This window comes from Symphodus melops (genome assembly GCF_947650265.1).
Source record: "Symphodus melops genome assembly, chromosome: 15".
Classification (NCBI taxonomy): domain Eukaryota; kingdom Metazoa; phylum Chordata; class Actinopteri; order Labriformes; family Labridae; genus Symphodus; species Symphodus melops.
Genome location: NC_136705.1, coordinates 3,975,244 through 3,995,837, shown reverse-complemented (window position 1 = coordinate 3,995,837; position 20,594 = coordinate 3,975,244). Strand labels below are relative to the sequence as shown.

At 40.3% G+C, this 20,594-nt stretch overlaps 2 protein-coding genes across 3 annotated transcripts in view; one reads left to right on the top strand and one right to left on the bottom strand.

Annotated features, from left to right (window-relative positions):
* Nucleotides 1–2,592: 2,592 nt before the first annotated feature.
* Nucleotides 2,593–4,739, bottom strand: LOC306836274 (uncharacterized protein). Its single transcript, XM_079363272.1, has 4 exons — nt 4,588–4,739; nt 4,369–4,486; nt 3,299–3,455; nt 2,593–2,965 (listed from the first exon to the last, which is right to left on the bottom strand). The coding sequence occupies exons 1-4, from the start codon at nt 4,699–4,701 to the stop codon at nt 2,764–2,766; spliced, it is 591 nt and encodes a 196-aa protein (XP_079219398.1). The 5' UTR covers nt 4,702–4,739; the 3' UTR covers nt 2,593–2,763.
* A 3,001-nt stretch (nt 4,740–7,740) lies between these two features.
* ccdc85a (coiled-coil domain containing 85A) overlaps nt 7,741–20,594 on the top strand; it is a 34,823-nt gene continuing 21,969 nt past the window's right edge. The window contains exons 1-2 of one of the 2 annotated variants that reach the window (XR_013780717.1): nt 7,741–9,594; nt 10,931–12,004. Coding sequence is in view for 1 of the 2 variants with exons in the window: in XM_079362777.1 (XP_079218903.1) it covers nt 9,364–9,594; nt 10,931–11,993 (1,294 nt within the window). In the remaining variant the exon portion in view is untranslated. The remainder of the gene's footprint in view (nt 9,595–10,930; nt 12,005–20,594) is intronic. The other variant, XM_079362777.1, reaches the window with a different exon arrangement.

Genomic DNA, 20,594 nt, shown 5'->3' with positions numbered 1-20,594 from the left:
TGCGATCCTGAGAGAGCGAGAAAAATAACTTGTGATCTTGAGAAAACAGATAAAAATTCTTCTTTATCAAAGGAAACTGGAGTATTGTGTAAGATGTAGCTACATGTCCTCTAAGGGCTCTCGCAAAGAAACACGTGCATGTACACACAAACAGGGACTTCTAAAAAGCTTGGAGGATCTTTCCTTTAAGGGCTGACGACTTCTCTTTTCAGGTACCTCGGCCTATAAGGGGAAACTTACACACAAAAAAACCCAAGCGCCGACATACACGCACATATCCATACATGATTGCAGGTGTGTGGTCTCACAGACTTGCTGAGTGGTCTAGTGTTTGTGTGTTCAGAAGATTATAACATCATTTGAAACTATTTGTCTGTGGTCTCCCATGTTTTAAAAAAAAAGTTGAAAAAATTATTGTGTGTGGCGAGCTTAATTTAGAATATTTCAAGATTTTCAACATAATATTTATAGTATTGCTAAAGGAACTTATTTTTTTCAAAAATCATTTAGACCGTTCCCCTCTTAAACCATAATCCGTTGTTCATATAACCAAGAACACTTTTTGGTCCTCAATATGGTTGTTTACTGAATCAAATTATTCCACATATGTACTCAGAAAGACTGCACCTAAAATCTCCCTGATCTTGCTGCTGACACACCTCACAGCTGGTGACTATCCGTCTCAGGTGGGAGGAGGAGGTGCAGGGGGCGTCTCCCGATGCAAGACATGAAGTAAAAATAACATCGGGGAAGTGGTGGACAAAGCAACAGAGCCTGCTATACGGTCTTATAATAATGCTACTAATAATATCTGAGTAACAGGTTTATCTTTACTGCTGCGACGGACATAAGGGTTGAACAAAAATACCTTCACAGGGTTTATAGTTAGTCAAGTGTCTCCTAGAAAATACGATGAGGACTTGAAATATTGAGCTCCTTTCATTCATCTTCTTCACCATCGATGTGAATTCACATCCCTTTATTGCATTTTACTAACTATAGATCATTCCTGGAGTTTGTATGCATTCTATGACGATTGATTTATTGACTATTGCTGCAAAGTTGTTATGGCTTTGAGATCACATATAGGGGTTGTTTGAAGTTAGGCATGTAAAACGAGAGATGGGCAAGTAAGCGGTTATGAAGTCGGAGTCAGTTATGCTCTTCTACCTTTACTCTAGCTTGTGATTACGCACTACCTTCCCACTAGAATCGGTTGCTGTGGTGACAGAGTGAGTCCTGTAAGTGGTTGAGGGTCTTGCGGTGAGGTTCACTGTTATGTTGCCCTGGTTCAAGGTTACTTCCGGTTCCCTTATAGAAACCTGCTTTAGAGCTGTAGCTGCACAGAAAACACTTCATCCAGGGCTTTCTGCAGATTCTGAAGGATTATTGCAATGACTCATACTCCAAATGACAACGCAATAACCTGCCTGTACTCACACACTCAATACCCTTAGAGGGATTTAGATCCTTACTTGTGTTGTACTCTCTGATGCACGTCGCATTGGGAAAAAAGTGTCTGCTTAGTGAATTATAGGTGTCTATAGTCAATGGGATACAGCTTCTAGTAAAGTAAAATCTATACTCTAATACACATCTAATCTCGTGAAGCACTTTTTTGGCTTTAAGCATTGAGTGAACATTCCCCCAAACATTGTCAGCCCACCAAAATATGGGACGATTTGATTATTTGGATTTATCTGCATTTGTAGGAAAACAAAAATTATATAAAAAATATATCTTCCTTGCTGTCTGTCAAAGCACTTTGTATGTTTTTAAAGGTAAACAAAGTTACATTAGCCAAGCCTACAGCACCATCGTGTGTTCAATGTTAGACATCACAACCCACTGAGCTGTGACTTGACATTGTTTGGTATATTTAATTATAACTTAATGTACTAGAAGATTCTACAGCTCCCTTCTCATTTTTGAAAGATTTTTAAAAAAAATATTACTGTTGAAAAACAGGAAAGTATGACACACTTCCCCCGTTTCTCTCCTTATTTATTCTCTTCTCTGTTTTAAGATGTTTCACCAAAAAAAAAAAGGGGACAACAATGACAATTAAAAACAAGTCTGAAAAGAATTTTAAATATATTATGTTTTATAAAATTTGCATTAAAAACGAGATGATTTGGCATGCTTGGTTATGGTTGACAAAAGGCTCTCAAGCATTGACAGGATATTTCACATTAACATCTCACCACTGTTATATAGCTTTTAAAGATTTATTTGTTGTGTAACACTGTGAACTATGCTTTCACTCAATTATTTAAAATGTGTATTTTCCTGACTCACTGTAAATATTTGGAATCGCATATGGAATTGAACAGACAGTGACCTCGTGTGGACTGGTGAAGGACAGCGAAACAGAATATCAAGAATTGTAGGTTAATGAGTTTGGACTCTGAGGGCTCACAAACTTTAAACTACAGCAGTGGCCATAAATGTGCACATTTTGTATTGACAGGAGGAAACCTCCCTAAGGGGGCCCAATCTGACAGCCCTCACCCATCATTGCCCTGCTAAGCGTTGCATGCATTATTGCTGTGAAACCAAAGTTTGTCAATGAAAGTCAATGAAGAAGAGCAGTTCAAGAGAAATTGTGTTTTTATAAGAGAGAAAAAATTAACAGGAAAAAATGGAAGGAGGAGTAAGTCATGGGAGACTGGAGAACAGAATGGTGATGATGATGCTGGTTTCAGGACCAACACACTGATTTTTGCCTATGGGCCCAAAAGACTCTAGAGCCACTTTCCTTACTTAATGTACAAATGATTTAGTTTGATTAATGTTGGCAGCGTTGATCCAGATCTCATTGTGGTGAACAGGATATAAAAGCGGTTCATAGGTAGCTCCAGAGCAGCTGTGGTGATCATAATCTTTCTTAGCATAATCCAAGGCTTTACGAAGCAACTTTTTGTTTTCTTCAGCCTTCTCCAAGCTTGGCATACCGCTGAAGACCCTTTACGTCATGTAAAAAAACAACAAGAGAAGAGAACAATGAACATCAAAAATGTAGTCATAGTCCTCATTAAGTGAGATCTTTAGGAATATTTTCTTCTTTGTTTTGTGTAGCTTGAATGTAATATTGATAAGCAACATTTTCTAAAAGCTTGAATCTCCTTTCTTAAACAGATTTAATTTTGACCCCAGTGAAGATCAAATATAGTTAGTTATGATGTAGCTGTGTGTCACTTTTGTTACATTTCTCTTCGGTAGTTTAGTTACTGTACCAAAGTACTTTTAATTAACATGTATACAAACCCTGAGCAAAAAAGTGAAAGATCACAGTTACCTGACATAGACAGTCCCAGCTGGTCTGGTCTGCAGTGTGGCTAATGCGTCAGGAATTTCAGGTTTCCTTGTGCGAGGAGGAACAAACCAGGACAGGTTGCTGCCATTTGAATCTTCTGTGACCATTACTGGCCAACAGTCAACAGGGAACTTAAAACCTGGATGAGACAACCAGGGTTCGAAATGATCAAAAAAAAAAAACTATACAATGAACTTTTAACATACTGTACTTTCACAAAAATGTCATTGAGTATTTTTTATTTAACATCTATTTAACCAGGAAGTTTTTCCAAAATGTCCTGGTCGAGACAGACAGCCGCACAGGAAACAAAGTTTCAGACAAACAACTTGCAGTGCTTTAAAAAAATACATATGAATACATTGAAATACATTAAATAACAAGTAAAACAGCTAATACTTGTCAAGACTGACTTCAATTGTAAATATTTCAGGAAGAACATCTACAGCCAGATGTGTCTGCCTCACAGACAATTAACATCTGCTTTTTAGCAACCGATGAGGGCAGCTCATTGAGTTCTGGGTCTCTCAGTAATTTGCCAAGCAAACGGAACAAGCCAAGGCCTTCCTCCTCGTTCATTGTCAAACATATTTTTTAGAAGATTCATGGAACATTTAAAGGACATTTAAAGCTCTTGAGGGGAACCTTTTGTGTCGATGATGTCGCCCCCTTTGGTAAAAGAAGTACATCTCAGATCTTTGTTAATGTGTGCTGTGCATGTGTAAGACGTTACTATGTTCTGTGTTCCTTGTGGATTCATGTTTGGTTTTTGCAAATAATATAAAAAGGAGTAAGATGTAGGCCAGCTCTTTTGTTACAGTTTCTTTAGATTACACTTGTTACTACACAAATAAAGACTGATTGATTCTTGTATTTGTTCATTTTTCTTGAGCATGAAAAAATAAAGCTGTTTTTTTTCTAATGGCTATTTTATTATCCCCATGTATCATTTATAATCAAAGCATATGAATAGTGATGGTATTCTGTTCAAATCATCTATGAGTATCACATAACTTTGCCTCTGTAGAAGTATTTTGTGGATGTCGACGCACCTGCTTCAGTCTGTCTCTTGTAGTAGTCCTTCAGCTTCAAATGTGCCGCAAATAAATCATTATGTTCTACCTTGGTGGTGAGCCAATCAGTGGCCTCATACAAACGCTCCTCATAATCCTGCAGACAACAGAAACAGTTTTTTCTACACTCTGGAAAAAGAGCACACTGAGCATAATATGCGTTTATGTGTGTGCAAAAAAAATTGCTTTCAAACTTACATTGTTTTTTTCAACAGATGTGAAGTGAGGACAATTTTTGTCATGACAAAGCTCTTGCCCACTGCAGAGCCACACCAGGAGAAGAGAGACCAGCAGGAACAGTGGTTCCTCCATCCTTCCAGCAGCTCTTCAAAGTAATTCTGCAGACACAGTGCGCCTGATTTTAAAAGAGTGATGATGCAGATGTATCAGTTTATCAGGTCAAAAGGACACTCCGTCATTGTTTGTTTTCCCTCAATATCTTCACACTCAGTTCTTTTGCCAATGATACTTGATTTGATTTTTTCTGACTGATATCTTAGTTTATTGCACATGCACTGATATATCCAGGCTGGTTTACACTGGAGGGTGTACAGTCAGTGATTAACAGGAAATCATCTCAGACATGATTAGCGTCATTGTCAACACTCTCAGTAATCTGTAGTGTCACTCTCTATCTTTTGTTTTTCTTTATGTGTTCACAACATGTCCCTGAACATTCACATTACACAGTAAGAACCACTTCTTTAACAGCTTAGTGTTTATTTAGTAGTGAGTTCTTCTTTCATTCTTGTATTTCTTCCTGCCTCTGTGTGTTTCCCTCTCATTTTGATTGTGTTTGATTACCCCTTGTGCGGAGGTGTGGTGTCATTTGCATTACCCAAACCAGCCGCATGCATTATTAAAGCTTTAATCAAGCATATATATATATATATCACAAAGTAAATGATAGATAGATAGATAGATAGATAGATAGATAGATAGATAGATAGATAGATAGATAGATAGATAGATAGATAGATAGATAGATAGATAGATAGATAGATAGATAGATAGATAGATAGATAGATAGATAGATAGATAGATAGATAGATAGATAGATAGATAGATAGATAGATAGATAGATAGATAGATAGATAGATAGATAGATAGATAGATAGATACTTTATTGATCCCGAGGGAAATTCAAGTTTTTTTTTTTAGTTTTTTTTTTTAGATAGATATACTGAATGTGCGGCCACTCGCGTCGGCGCACAGGTGAGAAGTAAAACACCGATTAAATAATAAAATAACATGCAGTTCATACAGGAAAGTTCTGAATGAATGTCTCTCCCCTCGCTCTCTGTTACTGGTAGCTGTTCCGCCCAGCTCTCTCAGTGAGTGGCTAATTGGTCTCACCTGTGTTAATCAGGCCCTGCATGCAGCAGGAGGAAAAGTGCAGTGCGGCTGGATCTTCATGCTGCAGGAGTGAAAGCTGTTCATCTTCGTGAAAAGCGTCGCCATTGCTTTGTTCTGGAGTTTAGTTGTTGGTTTCTTGTTTTTAGATTCACGTCCGTTTGTCGGCTAATATTCGACAGAGTTTGTTTTTTGTTACTGATTTATTATTATGACTAAATTTTGATCACAGTCTCTATTTTTAATGATCCAAGTTTATTAATTATTGTTGCTCTCCACAACCAGAAATCTGGGGAATGTAACAGTAATATAAAATATATAAAGTGGAGTAAACCAATAAAGAAACTTAAATAATCGTTATTTACACAGACGGGGAAAGGTTTTTATAGTAATGCAGACATTTGATACATTTTTGTTGTTAATTAAAAGCAGTGATGTCAGGAGGGATTTTAATTCTAGATTAAAAACGGATTGGTGGGTGGTAAAATACAATTCATTTCCTGAAAGGATGCATCTGATCCATACATCACAAAACCTGGAAGTTAGCATCCATTCTGAAATGTTCAGTGTATTGAGGTGGATCCATAAAATGAGGATTCATTCAGAAAGTCCACACTGCAAACTGAACTGAGCTTTTCAGAAAGGACCTTTGTGTTATGTGTTGGCTCATTGTCAGATTTTGACCTTACCTCTGCTTCCTAGTGACTCCCAGTTTGGGAATTTTCATTGGACTTTTTTTTTAAAATTTAATTTAGTAAATATATACCTTTTTGATTAAATAAAGAATTATTTTTCTTTCCTGTAACTGGGTTCCAGTTCAATATTTTCCTTAGAACGCATATTCACAAAAATTCTGAAAATCAACATCTGTTGCACAAGCTCTTGAGTTCATGCAGATAAAGTTAGGATTTTATTATAGAAATGAATCCTGCTTTTCCCTCGGAGCGAGGACACTTCTTGTGTCATCAACCCTTTTTCCTGTGTTGGATTATAAAGATGTGCTGTATGGATGCCTCGGCCAAATGTTTACAGTCATTAGATACCACAGTGTATCACTGTGTTGAGATTTGAGAATGGCTTTAGACGCTTTACCCATCACTGTGACTTGTACACTAAATCTCTTGTAGAGATTTATCCTAATTCATCCTTGTAGATGAAAGTGTATACTGGCTGAGTCTTAGTTATAAAGCTCTTCTTGGTGTGGTTGCTTCTTATTTATGTGAATACATTCAAAGAACCAGAAGCCAATATGCCTTGTGTTGCTGCAATGTTTTTAAACTGTCTGTTCCATGTGTCTGCACTGAGCTCGGAAAAAGAGCATTCAGTTTTGTTGCTCCCTCTGTTTGGAAATTTCTCCAGAATTACTTAAACCTCATCGCTTCATCACTTGAAGCCTTCGGCTCAAACTTAAAAGACAAAAAACACGAGACAATTGGACAGTGCCTGTGTTTCTAATCTGTGATCACGACTATGCACTTTATCTGTAAACCGATCTGCCCATTGTAATTGCTGTTTTCTTTCAACTTATTGTCTATAAATGGAATCCTCTCTGAGAGCTACTTATGTAGCTTAAAAAATAATATCGAAGATTTTGAAGGAGGGATTTAGGAACAATCTCAGACCAACTTTGAGTGAGGTAGAGACAGAAACGTCTATCTTTGTGAAGTGTGGTTGACCTCGTTGCTAGGCACTATATATCACAGAAGCTGTGATCGGTTTATCCCCCCAAAAAAGTCAATCACAGAATTTAGTCATGCACTGTGAAATAATGAACACTGTGAAATTAACAGGAATCTGATCGCTTGTAAGTCGTCCATTAAAAGTTAACAGCCTACAAGACGTTTGAAATCACCTGCCCACTTGTGCAGCAGCTTCTTCACCTGCTGATCGTTACATCAGCAGGTAAAGAGCCTTAATTAGTGATTAGATACACATGTGGAGGTGAGTGCACGTTGAGAAACTCAACATACATGTCTCACTTTGTACTGAAAAAAGTGATTGATTTATCGAAATGTCTGCACAAATCATTTTAAGTCTGTTCGGTCCAGCTATGAGTCCAAAATAAGTGAAGAGAGAACCTTTGTCTCTTTTCTTCTCAGCCTGAGAAAGTCTGACGGCTGTTAGAAGTTCTCTTCAGCACTCCTAACAGTTTGACGCCTTATGGGCTAAGATGCTAAGTTAATAGCTTTCATCTTTACAAGGATCTAGTCTGAACTTTGAGGGAAAGTTTGTAGAATATGTGTCACTAGGAGCAACTTTTAGTTCTTAAGAGGCTTTCTGAATATGGGCCCTGGTCTTCTCTCTGCTACTCTGTCAGATAATTCCTTCTTGTTCAGTAGTGCTCTTGAGTACTCTCTTTATGTTTCCTGTAGCAACTAATCTAATGTTGTTGCGCTGCCTACTTTGTTTATGTGGCTCTTGAGATTTTAGTCTTTAACTTTACTTTTTTTTTTTTTTTAAGTACTCGTGTATTCTGGTGTGCTTCATTGCTTTATCAGTCTCAGTGTCTGGGTTGTTTCATCCTTGTCTAATCTCCAAGATAATTCTACAGGCCAGCAGCTCCCTGGCTCCACTAACTTTTCTTTTATCCTCTCTTTGTTTAATAAACCGTTTTTCACATCAACCTACACGTGCCAGTCTCTGTTTAGGCTTGAAATTAAACCACAACCAAGCATTTAGATAACTACTGCTTTATTTCTATTTCCATGCAACTCTACAGGCTAAATTAACTACATCTCAGAGGTAGGCTACTGACCTAATTTTAAGGGGAGATATTTTGAAAATCTCATTTTTACAGGGTTTTTGAACATATATTTGAGTAGCCTGAGTGTCGATTGATCCAAACAATGTAATTAACCCTAACCCAAATAAGTAGAATAAAAAAATAAAAATGAAATGACTTGCAACAGATGGAACTAACACCCAGATAAACTGTTTACGGATATTCATAACAGACAGAACAGTTCATGGTTGCATCTTATCGATGAGTTAGAATGGACATAGAAGTGGTAATGTCAAGGCATCGTGGAAGTAGTAGTTTGTAAGAACTTAAACAGCAGATGGCGCAATGACACAAAGAGGCGTCTGGAGGAAGAGCGGGTGTAGGATTGAGTGTGAGAGAGGAGAGAGAGAGAGTCTGTTCTCCTTACTATCGCACCTAAGCATCCTGGCTCTCCTGGCTGTGCACCTGCAGCCTCTCCTTGCAGTCCTCCTCCTCCTCTTCCTGCCTCTGTCCTCCTCCCCTGCTGTCGGACGGCAGTAGTGCGCACTGAGCTGCGGGAGTGCGCAAGGCGGCCGGCATGCACCTGGAGAGAAACCGCCCCGCCAAGCCGACTAAAGGCTCAGCCGGAGACACAGCGGCGTGCAGGGCGATGCTCTAACAGCGGGGATAAAGCAGCAGATCACCGGGTGGATACGGAGCTGCAGCATGGGCGTGGGAGAGAGGCGCAGCCTTAATGAGAGCGATGTGATTCCAATGGCATAAGGAGGGTGGGTGGGGGGAACCCGAGTCGTGTTGGATCAGAGTGTCCCGGGTGTATTGGGAGGGCTTGGTGTCTTGTTAGCACAAATTTAGCAAACACAGTACTTTTTTTCCTGCAACCTCCACTGGAGTTCAAAAGGATGGAGAAAGGCGCACAGCAGCAGCAGCTGCCCAAAAGCGCAGAGGGTCCGGCGGACGACATCTCCAAAATAACCGACGAGGAGCTGCTGAAGTGGGGCAAAGAGGAGCTGGTGCGGCGCCTGCGGAGGGCAGAGGCGGAGAAGAGGGGCGTTATTGTGGAGCACGGAAATCTGATGCGGGAGGTGAACCGGAGACTCCAACAGCACCTGAACGAGATCCGGAGTTTGAAGGTGAGATGAGTGGGAACACCTGAATCCACCTGAAATCGTTGTCGGAGTTTCCCCTGGGTTTTAACTCTGGTGTATTTAGGCTGGTGTGACTGAGCTGATTTGGATCTGGCGCGTTTTGTTGAAATTTAGAGCATGCTTGCCAGTTAAGTACTCAATACTCATAATCATAAACCTGTTGCATACGGGATTGACAGAATTAAATAGTGATTCAAAACTACATTAGTTATGATAGATGATTTCATATTCAGATAAATTAATAAATTAATGCCCTAATATTTATATCTTATAAATAACTAGATGACAATCACAAGTTCTGCAACACTTTCAGCATATGTAAGTCACAGTCATTTTTTGACGATTACTTTAGGACATATTGCATATTGAATGTTTATTTCACCAAGAAAAGTCAGAGATTTCAATGGACCGCAACTCCGACGACTGCTGAGACATTATGAACAAATATATATACAATTTTAAAGATTCAAGTTGTCTCTTTGTCTGCATGTCATTACAAATGTATACATTGTTTATGATTATATTTTGTGTATTTATCAGGCAGACTTAGACGTGAATTCATACAAATCACTTTTCATTGTTCAGAAAACAAGACTGCGTGGAACTCTTATTGAACTAGAGCTGAACTCATTGATGCATTGATCAGTGGTGGCTGGTGCATTATTCTTCAGGGAGGGTGTAATTTCTTACCAGCAGACTAGCATATCTTAGTTTGTTAGCTAGATGCAAACATGTTATTGAATTTCCATGAAAGGTCTAGCAGCCTTAGCAACGTGATCTAGGTAATTTTTACTTAAAATATACTTAATAAAATCTTGACAGTCTGTGACCATACTGCTGTGTCATTAGTCAAAAGTATAATTTAGGTTCAACCAAAACGTAAAACAATCTGTTGTATGTTATTGTAAGACGAATGGAGGACTTGGCCCTTCAAATTCATTTTAACAGGCATCTGGCTGTATAACAAAAGCCATTTTTAAGCACAAGTTGAACATTCAATGTCTTTGATACCTGAGAGCCAAGTGTGCCAATTTTTGAATGGTTTGTTTCAGCTCATCATAAGTGAAAACGTAAAGATATTTAAGCTGATGGTATTTTACTGAACAAGCAATCAAACAGTAATCAAAATGGTTTTAATGTTCTTTTAATCAACTAATGTTAGCTCAAACACAAAACGCATGGTGGCTAAATTTTTTTCTCCTTATAGAATTATCACTCCCAAAAGCATTATGCGTGTAATCCCTAACTGTGCTACTTTGTGTGTGTGTGTGTGTGTGTGTGTGTGTGTGTGTGTGTGTGTGTGTGTTCTTTTGTAAACCAGGATGTGAACCAGAAGCTGCAGGAGGATAACCAGGAGCTGCGGGACCTATGCTGCTTCCTAGACGATGACCGTCAGAAAGGGAAGAAGGTGTCTCGGGAGTGGCAGCGTTTGGGACGCTACAGCGCCGGGCTGATGAGAAAGGAGGTGGCCATCTACCTGCAGAAGCTGAAGGAGCTGGAGCAGCGGCAGATAGAGGTGATCCGGGAGAACCTGGAGCTAAAGGAGGTGTGTTTAATGCTGGAGGAGGAGAGGGCTGCGGCTGTGACGGGAGGGGGCGGGGTTGGGCAGGCAGGCCCTGGCCGCAGGAGCTCCACTGACAGTCAGAGCAGCTTGTCTGTGGGTGGAGGTGTCCCGGGACCTGGCCTGCTACGGGACGTCGGTGATGGGAGCAGCACCTCTAGCGCAGGGAGTACCGATAGCCCTGATAACCCCCACCTTAAACCCCCTCCAATGGGTTCCAACACCATGCCCGGATCTGGGTCAAGGTGTGGCTCCACAGAGCACCACCACAAACCTGGGGAGGTGTGTGATTCCACAGGAAGGAGACATAGCTCCACCCCAGAGTACCACACCTTCCCTCAGTCTTGCCGTCCCCGTGGGGGATCCCTCACCAACTTGGATCCTCGTGGACTAAGAGGTCACAGCCCAGAGAAACACAAGTCCCCCACCAGACTACCTTGCGAGTCCCACCACCAACCCTGCAGCTCTGACTTACTCGCCCAGAAACAGCTCTTAATGTCAGGACAGGCATCACCAGGCTGTGGGAAGGGATCAGCCAAGTCCAGCCCGGAGCTGAGTCAGAGACACAGGCAGGTTCACATGGCAGGGGGCGGCTGTGGGAGTCCCGAGGTCAAACATGCAGCCATGGTGACACCTGAGCATCTTCGGAAAGGACGGGTGATTGTGGGTAGCCCTGAGTCCATAAGGCACCACCATCACTATCAGCACAGCCCTGGTGGGGAGCACGGGAGGTATAGCAGTGGCTCCCCCAGCAGGGATGGAGGTCAGAGGAGGGCGGCAGCAGGAGACGAGATGACCCCCCACCACCAGAGTCTGTACAACGGTAGGCACAGGGTAACTCTTTTCTTGTATTTCAATTCATAACTGTTTATACCCCATTGCACAATACAGCAAGAACATCAGTTTGAATGATTACACTGTTCCTCTCAGGAACATTTATTATAGGACACAGTTTACACTGTTGTCTATAAAGATTACATACAGATAGGTGTGTATTTTAAGAGGCTTTTCCAGAAATTAAATACAATTCAGTTGAATGAAAAAAGGGATGGCAGCTACTTTGCAGACACTTTCTTTTCTTACCATATCACCAAGGATGGACTATAGCGCCTTAATCCTTTTGCCACCCTTAACATGCTCAGTCTTTGTTGCTGCTGTCCGGCAACAATTGTCACGCTCAGCTGTCGAAAGAGTTTATACAGTAACACTTAAATAATCCAAACTCATCATAGGTTCACATGTACCCATCAGACACATTATTAAGTCATCGTGCCCAGGCCCAGACAAAATAAAAAAGATCCCGTACACAACCTCACTGTAAAATCACAAGCAGATATTTTTTAGTGCCTGTGTCACACAACAACCTACAGTACACCAACACTCCTGGCCCGAGAGCTTATATTTTACAGTTTTCCATCATTTTCATCCGATTCTCATGAACATGGCATCATGAGAATACATGTACAGTAGGTTTCAAGTTACAGAAAACATTCATGATGACCTCTAATACATGAACAGATGAGACTTCTTCAACATACTTCATCAATCCAGAAGAGAAAGTTTGTCTTTAACTCTTTATCCACACACAAACATAACACTATGGACATGCACTAATGGACATATGGTATTAAACATAGTCTTAGTCACAGCTGAAGTAGTATATATCTCTACCTAACTTTCGAGCAATGTAGCAACAAGCAAAGAGAACATGCCCACCTGTCAGTTAAGACAGCCACGTAGCTAGTTAAGCAGATGGATGGATAACTCTTAACCAACCGTAAAATCAAATATGAATCACATGTGAATTCTCCCCCTGAACACTGGGTACTGTATGAATAAGGAAACAATTATGACTAAAACACTTTTTTACCAGGCTGTGAACACATTTAATTCTGTTGTTGAAATGCACATTTTTAACATGAGGTTTAATGAGGCTTGACACAAAAAAGCACAATGAGCAGTTTGGGGGCTTGGTACTTTGCCTCAGGGCACCTGTGCGCTTTGCTCAGAAAGAGAACTGGTACCTCTCCTGCAACCAGGCCCCAACTTCTGTACTGGGACTACTAGAAAGACCCACCAGGTCGAAAATCCCTATATGGATTGAGCCATGCTGTGCCCCTTTGACCTGTTTTAACCCAAAAGGTTAAAGGTCAAAAGACTGTTGTAGAAATTACATTTCAGGCCATTATTATTGTCTCATTTTGTTGCATTAGCCGATAATATTGATGTTTTAAGTGAAAGGGTTGCTGTGACCTCACATCTGTCCTGTTCTCAGTAAAGCTTTTTCTAGCGACACTTTCAGAACATTTGAAAAACAGATTGTTGTAGTTTTATTTTTCTGTCTGTGTAGAGAATGCTGTAGTCCAATCAATCAGTGGACAGTCTCCACTCAGTGTACACCTTGCACACATATTAATTTAGCTGTTGAGTGTCTAAATACAATCGCAGGCTTTGCAGAGAAACAGAGATAGAGACGTTCTCTGGTATTTTGTTCCTATAAAAGAATATGCTAAAACCCCTTCTGTTTCATGTGTCTCCGACTGGGGCATTTTCAGGGTAATTTGCTTCTTCAGATATTTTCAATACATATCCCAAGTCCTTGCCAGAGTTACACTGATGGGTGTACGCGGCTGTTTGCTGATTTTACGCACATGAAATGTCACATAGATCTAAAGTGTGTGTAAATACTTGATAGGTTGGGTAAGCCTGTCTGCTTTGAGCCACATCATTGATGACCTTGTATTAATGTTCAGAAGGCAACTCAAGGTCAAGTTCACCACACACAAAGGGGGCTCAAGTAAGCTTTGACCCAGCAATGCATTGCAGCTGGACTTAGAATCAAACACATGCAGATAAGCACACACACAACCACAGACAGCCCATAAGGATTCACTATATGTCGCATCAGAGGTGAGAGAGTGAGGGAGATGTGTACTCATCTGCATGTGTTTGTAAGCAGGGGATTGTGGTCGATGTACCTCTCCAAGGTGTACAGGTCACACAGGTAACTTAGATGTGTGTCCTGTGCCACACACATACATCACAGTCACATTTTAGGAAAGCAAGTGAAGATAGACTGTTTTTAAAAACACATGAAAGAGAGTCTTTAACATGTGTGAACATGTGCTTAATGGATGCAGTGTGTGTAGCTGTCTTCACATTCTAATTAGCTCACGTGTGACAGTTACTCAACCCGTCTGAAATGTTCATATTGAAAGGCTATAAAAGGCTGCTTTCTGACAGCAGAGGGACACACGTCATGCTCTGAAAAGACAAAGGAGACGTGGAATACATTTACTCTGCTTTTGAGCCTGGCTTCATTTGTTTGCTTTCACATTTTCCAAAGAGCTCCCTTGAGGTGGTTCTGGTTGTTTCTTTCTGGGGTTTTTTCTGAGTGTTAACTTTGAGTACGACACATAAACATGTTGTCCTCATGAGCATCCCTGATTAGGGAGCATCTCGACTCTTTACCCATCCTTTGAACTGGGGAACTGAAGTGAATAAACTCCAGGCTGTTGTCACACAGAAGGGTATAAAATATGGGTGCTCATCTCTCGATCCAATTTCATTCTCAAGGGGCCACAATACCAGTACAGACGATATGTTGAACTATAGAATGATGTTTCAAATCATCTATGCAGTTGAGATTTAACATTCTGTCCTTGTATTTAATCATTTTTCTGAATAGCATCCAGATGGGCAGACTTTTGGAAAGTTTCCCTTCCATAGAGGTGTTTTAACGTTAAAATGTTGAGTGAATTAGTACCCTGAGTTATCAAAGGTAAAACATACTACAAACCTATCTATGGACCGGTGTCAAAGTTATGAACTGGTTCCCATTCTGCATACCGTGTTAGCTCACAAAGAAAAAAAAAACAATGAAACAGCAACAAAATCCCTGAAGCAATTTACAGTTCTCCAACTCAGGAATGAAGTCATATGGACTAAACATGGTAAGAGTGGTGTATCTGCGTTCTGTGTTTCTGTGTTCATGCAGGTTTTTGTGTATGAGCATTGGCTGTTCATATGTGATGCTTTATGCTGTATGCAGTGCTTAAAGGGGCTGTTATACTGCAGAGCTCCCTGTTGGGAAAAACCAAATGTGCACTCACAAAACAGTCGAGCATAAATCAACCAGCTGCTGACTGCACAGTAGCTAAGAACACATAGCAGGAAGATAGAGTTCGACATTAAGTTAATGTGATATTATAATCAGGACTGTTGTCAAAAACTTGACCTAGCCATCGGTCGACTAAGAGTGATTGTTGATCAGTGTTCATAGGTTAATAGGTGGAGGGAATACCCTCAACATCTGTCCAGAAATCTGCTAAACATCTCTGCAGTGTTTCAGGCCAAGCTTTCTTAAACGGAGCTCTCGTAGATCTTGTGATGTAGTTTGATTGATTAGTAAATAAATGCACATCACAAGGATGTACCCTGGACATACTGCAGTGATGTGCATTCTCCTCATGGGTTTGAGAATTACGCCTTAAACACACATATGTCCGTTTCTGGAACGTCAGCTAATCACTTGACCACCAGTGCCCCCAGGGCTTCTATATTTTTGTTTCTTTGGTATCGAAAACAGTATCATATTGAAGTTAACGTTGTTAAATAGTCTGTCTCATACTTGGAAATAAAATATACGAAGGGACGACGTGACGGTCAATTAATGGCTTGAGCTGACAATTTTTTGTTGAGAAGTCAGCAAACTGAAACTCCTTGTTATGATTAACACTCGGCCACAGTTACGGCCACATGCCTTTATATTTCACTATGCATCACAGGCTGTGTTTATCTATTGCTCTTTCCTGTAATATGACTGTGTTGTTGCTGTACTATGGCTGCAGTAATGATTTCTATAGTGCTGAGTAGAAGTGCTCTTTGTACAGCTGATGCCATAGGAAATAGTTTTGTAGCTTGCAGTATTGCTGACTCAGCTGCTACCAGGAAACAATGGTGGCTGGTTGTACTATACCGCACACTCAGATACATCTAAATGACAAATATAACAGACTCTGTGTTTTAAAGTTCAGTAAATCCTCTTTTGAATTTTTTGGCTTTACATTACACACTGACCCGCTTGCAAGAAAACAGATCAGTGAAACGCTGATTCATAAAGGAGCAGATGACTCAGATTTCTGCTGACACAGGGAACAGTTTGGATTTGAATGGTTGCATTTCAATGTTGTACGTCATGGAGCTGGAAAAGTGGCTACGAAGGACAAAATTAACATTTTCAAGGGAACTGTGGGTGGCCGAAACATTCAACTTAATCTACTATAATGAGATGTGTCACTGTCTATGAATTAGCCTTCCAGGTGAAGTGAGATTGTTATAATGATGACGAAAAGAACATTTCCACAAAGCTCTTAGGCAGCCTTACACAATGAAAAATAATGAAGGTGGTAAAAATGCCTGGCTGCTTAACAAATGGTTGGAATAGTTGAGTAGAAACAAACAGTTTGCACAGGCTGCAGTGTTAATGAACCATTGCATCTGACAGTGTATTAACCTCTCCATTGAGCACATAATAGAGGGGTATTACAGAGCAAAGATATTTCTGTCCTCCTGCTAAAATGATAATGTCCAATGTTTCTGTTATATTTAAGTCCTGTCTGTTATGAAATGTATTCACAGGCTTATTATTTTGACTTACAATCATTATTATCCAAACAATTGATAGAAACCCATACAATTATTCAAAACATTTCATGAGCACGCAACTTGTTTACCAAAGGTCACAAGTTATGCAAAACACATGTTACCATGTTTTTCTAACTGTGTGTCCGTGGCCTGTCATCAAACCCCCACTTATGGAAAAAGTCTATTCTCTTTTGCCTGCTCCAGTTTTCAGAAAATGTTCTCACAGGCGCTGTATGGAGATTTTCCCTTCATGACATCACAAAGGGAAGTAACCCCTCCCCCAGATGGGTGACACACCCACATCTTGGTATTTGTTCTGCCCTTTGAGTCTGCCTTCTCCCTTGTAAACAATGAGGCATGATGCAGGAAAGCCGAAGCCACCCAAACCCTTCCAAAGGGGCGTGGTTAAACACAGCTCATTTGCATTTAAAGCTACAGACACAGAAACAACTTGTTCTGAGCAGCACTGAAATAGATAGGTTAACAGACGTCATCAAAATACAGAATCAAAAATTTAATTTCATTATTTAAACTTGTTAAAAAATGCGATATGTGACCCTTAAGCAAAACACATTTGCTGGGGCGAACTCCTCAAATGTTAAGATTTGCTCTTTAGTTTGATTTTGATTTTACAATCCTTTAGTTCTGGACTGTTGGTAGAAAAAAATAATCAATATCTACTTGTAAGTTTACAGAACCTGCAACTGACTGCTTTTCAAAATCTGTTTTTTTTTCTTTTTTTGTTTGAATTCAAACAGTTAATCCAACTATTTATATTAATTTACACAATCCCGTTTATCTACCCTGAATGTGTCTGTAATCCTGAACACTCTCTTCAGCCTGTCGCTCTCCTTGGGTCCTCCCAGGTCCAGTCTCATCTTCCCTCTCAGCCTCATCCATCTCCTCTAACTTTCATTCATTCTGCTTCCATTTCCTTCCTGTTAACGTCCCCTGCCTCCGGACCGTAGCCGCAGCATGTAATACCTTTTCTTCGCTGCTCTGCAGATCTTGTTGCTGCCCTGCACACAGCCGGTGTAAATCTTCATTAAGCTGCCTCCATCAAAGGCCGGCACTTTTACAAATCGAGGTCATTACCTTCAGTGGTCATTCTGCACTGCCGCCTTTGTGTGCTAAATAATTGAAAAGGCTCTGTGTGATTTTCCTTTTTATAGTAGCATTGGTAATATCAATAAATGGGGACCTCAGGCGGTCTGTCAAGTTCTGAATGGGATTAAGAGGAAGTTTGTCCATTCATGAAGGGTGGCTGTGGTTCAGTGGGAGAGTCGACCTTCTCTCAATCAGAAGGTTTTGGTTCGAGCCCCATTTAGCTAATGTCATTCCAGTCCATTTGCTAATGGACCTTTTTTCTGTTTTATATTTGACTTCCCCCCAAGTTCATTTTGTTCAATTTGTGTTTCGTGCATACTTCACGAAGTAGACCGTCTCTGTCTCTCCTAGGTTGCTCGAGTTTAAGACTCATATTGTATCTGCAGTTTTTAAATAGAGTTTGCTATGTGGCTGTTTTTCTGTGAGTCTGTGAATTAGAGATGAATACGATGACTCAAGTTTTTTTTTTTTTTTTTCCATACCATTATCCTAGTAACATTTGGTTTTTAACTCACATTCTGAAACTTTATTCTTTTGTTGACACTTTAACTTTGGTCAAATTTTAGTCTACCTGCACTGTCGTTCATTTACTGCTCTGTGTGACCTTTAATTGCATCCCGGGGACAAATAAGGTTATTTTAATTGAATTACACTACTCGCACACCTAGACACAGCCTAAACACACCGGTTAAGCTGCAATAGTTCAACTCACTTGGAGTTACATGCATCATGTCGGCTGTGTCCAGAAAAAGTCCAGTCTGAAAGTAATTTATCATAAAAGATATGTGGGGTTAAACTTGCATATCACAGAAATGCAAAGACATTTGCTAGCCTTTAGCGTGTGCCATTGTGATGATACCAGAGCAGAGAAGATTAGCTTGCTAATAAATGAAAATGGTGCCCGGAGATATGCTCCAATTCATTTTTGTGGATGGAGATGTTTGTTAAGCTGGACAACAGGCCAACACAACAAACGACAGCTGTGAGACTGAATGTGATGTTACCATCACTTGTCAATTTAAAAAAAGGAATTTGAAGACAAACATGCACAGTATGATTGGCAGACCATAGAAAACAAATTGGAGTGTGTTTCCCGACTGTAAGTGAAGCCTTTGCTTTTCAGCTGGTGCAGAAAAAAACGCTTGCTGACAGGCAGTTTTCTTTTGGGACAGTCTGTAATTGTTAATAAGTATTTTCTCTGCACCATCTGGTCCATAGATGTTAATTTACCTACTTTACACACACTCTATGTAAAAGTTGTTTCACAGCATGAGCGAGGCTTAAAATCTGACACATTCCCAAAACTACACCTCACTCTCTAGTTGTGGCTGCATGAGACTCACAAAAGGCAGCATTGTACATGCCTCTCCATTTCTGCATGATTTAAGAGGTTTGGTTTCATTTTATCATCATAATGAGAAAGGCTAACGATAGATGAATCAGAGACAGAGCTTTTATGACCACTTACCCATGACAACCAAGATGACCAATGTGAAACAAAACTCCCCCCAAAAAACTTCCACACGTGTTTTACAATTGAAAAAATTGTCTGGGAAAGCGAAGAGTCACTTTCCCTTATATATTGCAGGCAACATGCCGACAAATTCAGCATTCTATTTTGCAGCACCCCTGCTGAATGTCTAGTTTGCCTCTTTTTGACACTGTTCTCCTGAGCTCAGCTGATGCTGTTGCCAGCCCGCCGAGGATATGTGCTGAATCAGATTGGGAGAATTAGCGTGCAAAACTCATTAGGCTTCTCACGCAGCCCGAACCCAAAGCAGGCTCCAGTATAAAGACTGTTGATTTTTCTTTGTTCGTAAAAGAGGAGGACAACAGAAGATTCTCCTCGCTTCATTTGGAGCCCAACATCTCTCTTGATTGAAGCTTGCATTGGCAGAGCTAATGACACACATACCCACATACTGTATAGCACACACCCACCCACACACACACACAGAGACACACACACACACATGCACATAAACACAGACATTTATGGCTTATTAAGAAACCAACACTTTAATTCACATTCGATTCCACTGACAGCAGCAAAAACACATGGTCTTGCAAAGAGGCCATTATAGTATACACACAGTACCCTGACACACTCTTAAAGTCTAACAACTTGGCCTTAGGGGGACGAGAGGATGGGCACCATAACACAGTGAGGGTGCTCATTAAATGGGTGAAGGTGTGATAGGTTGTGACTCTCTGTGACTGTTCGTCCCATGCCACGAGGAAGAGGAGTCATTTGAGTGTGTCTGCAGCTCTTTGCAATATCATCACCTCTCTGTCACTGCTGTGAAACTGGAGAGAGCAGTTTTTTTTTATGAACAGTGAATATGCTTTTTCAGCAAATTTAAATAAAGTCTGAGGATATATAAACTGATGTGAGGGGAATTCAACACCCTCACATATACAGTATCAAGCTGTGAGTAAAAAGACTGTTTTTGGAGAAGGATGAATTTCGGCAATTCAGGCAGCTTGTTTATCCTGCTTTTAAGTGGACCTGAGGTGGTCCTTTTTTAAACACTTGACACTTATTGTGTGAACAATGTACAACTGCAAAAAAAAAAAGTGTTTTGACCCAGACTGAAACAGTCTTAATCCTTATCAAGATCATCATGCATGCATAGCAGTTAACATGCACCACTTAATACCATTTAATTAA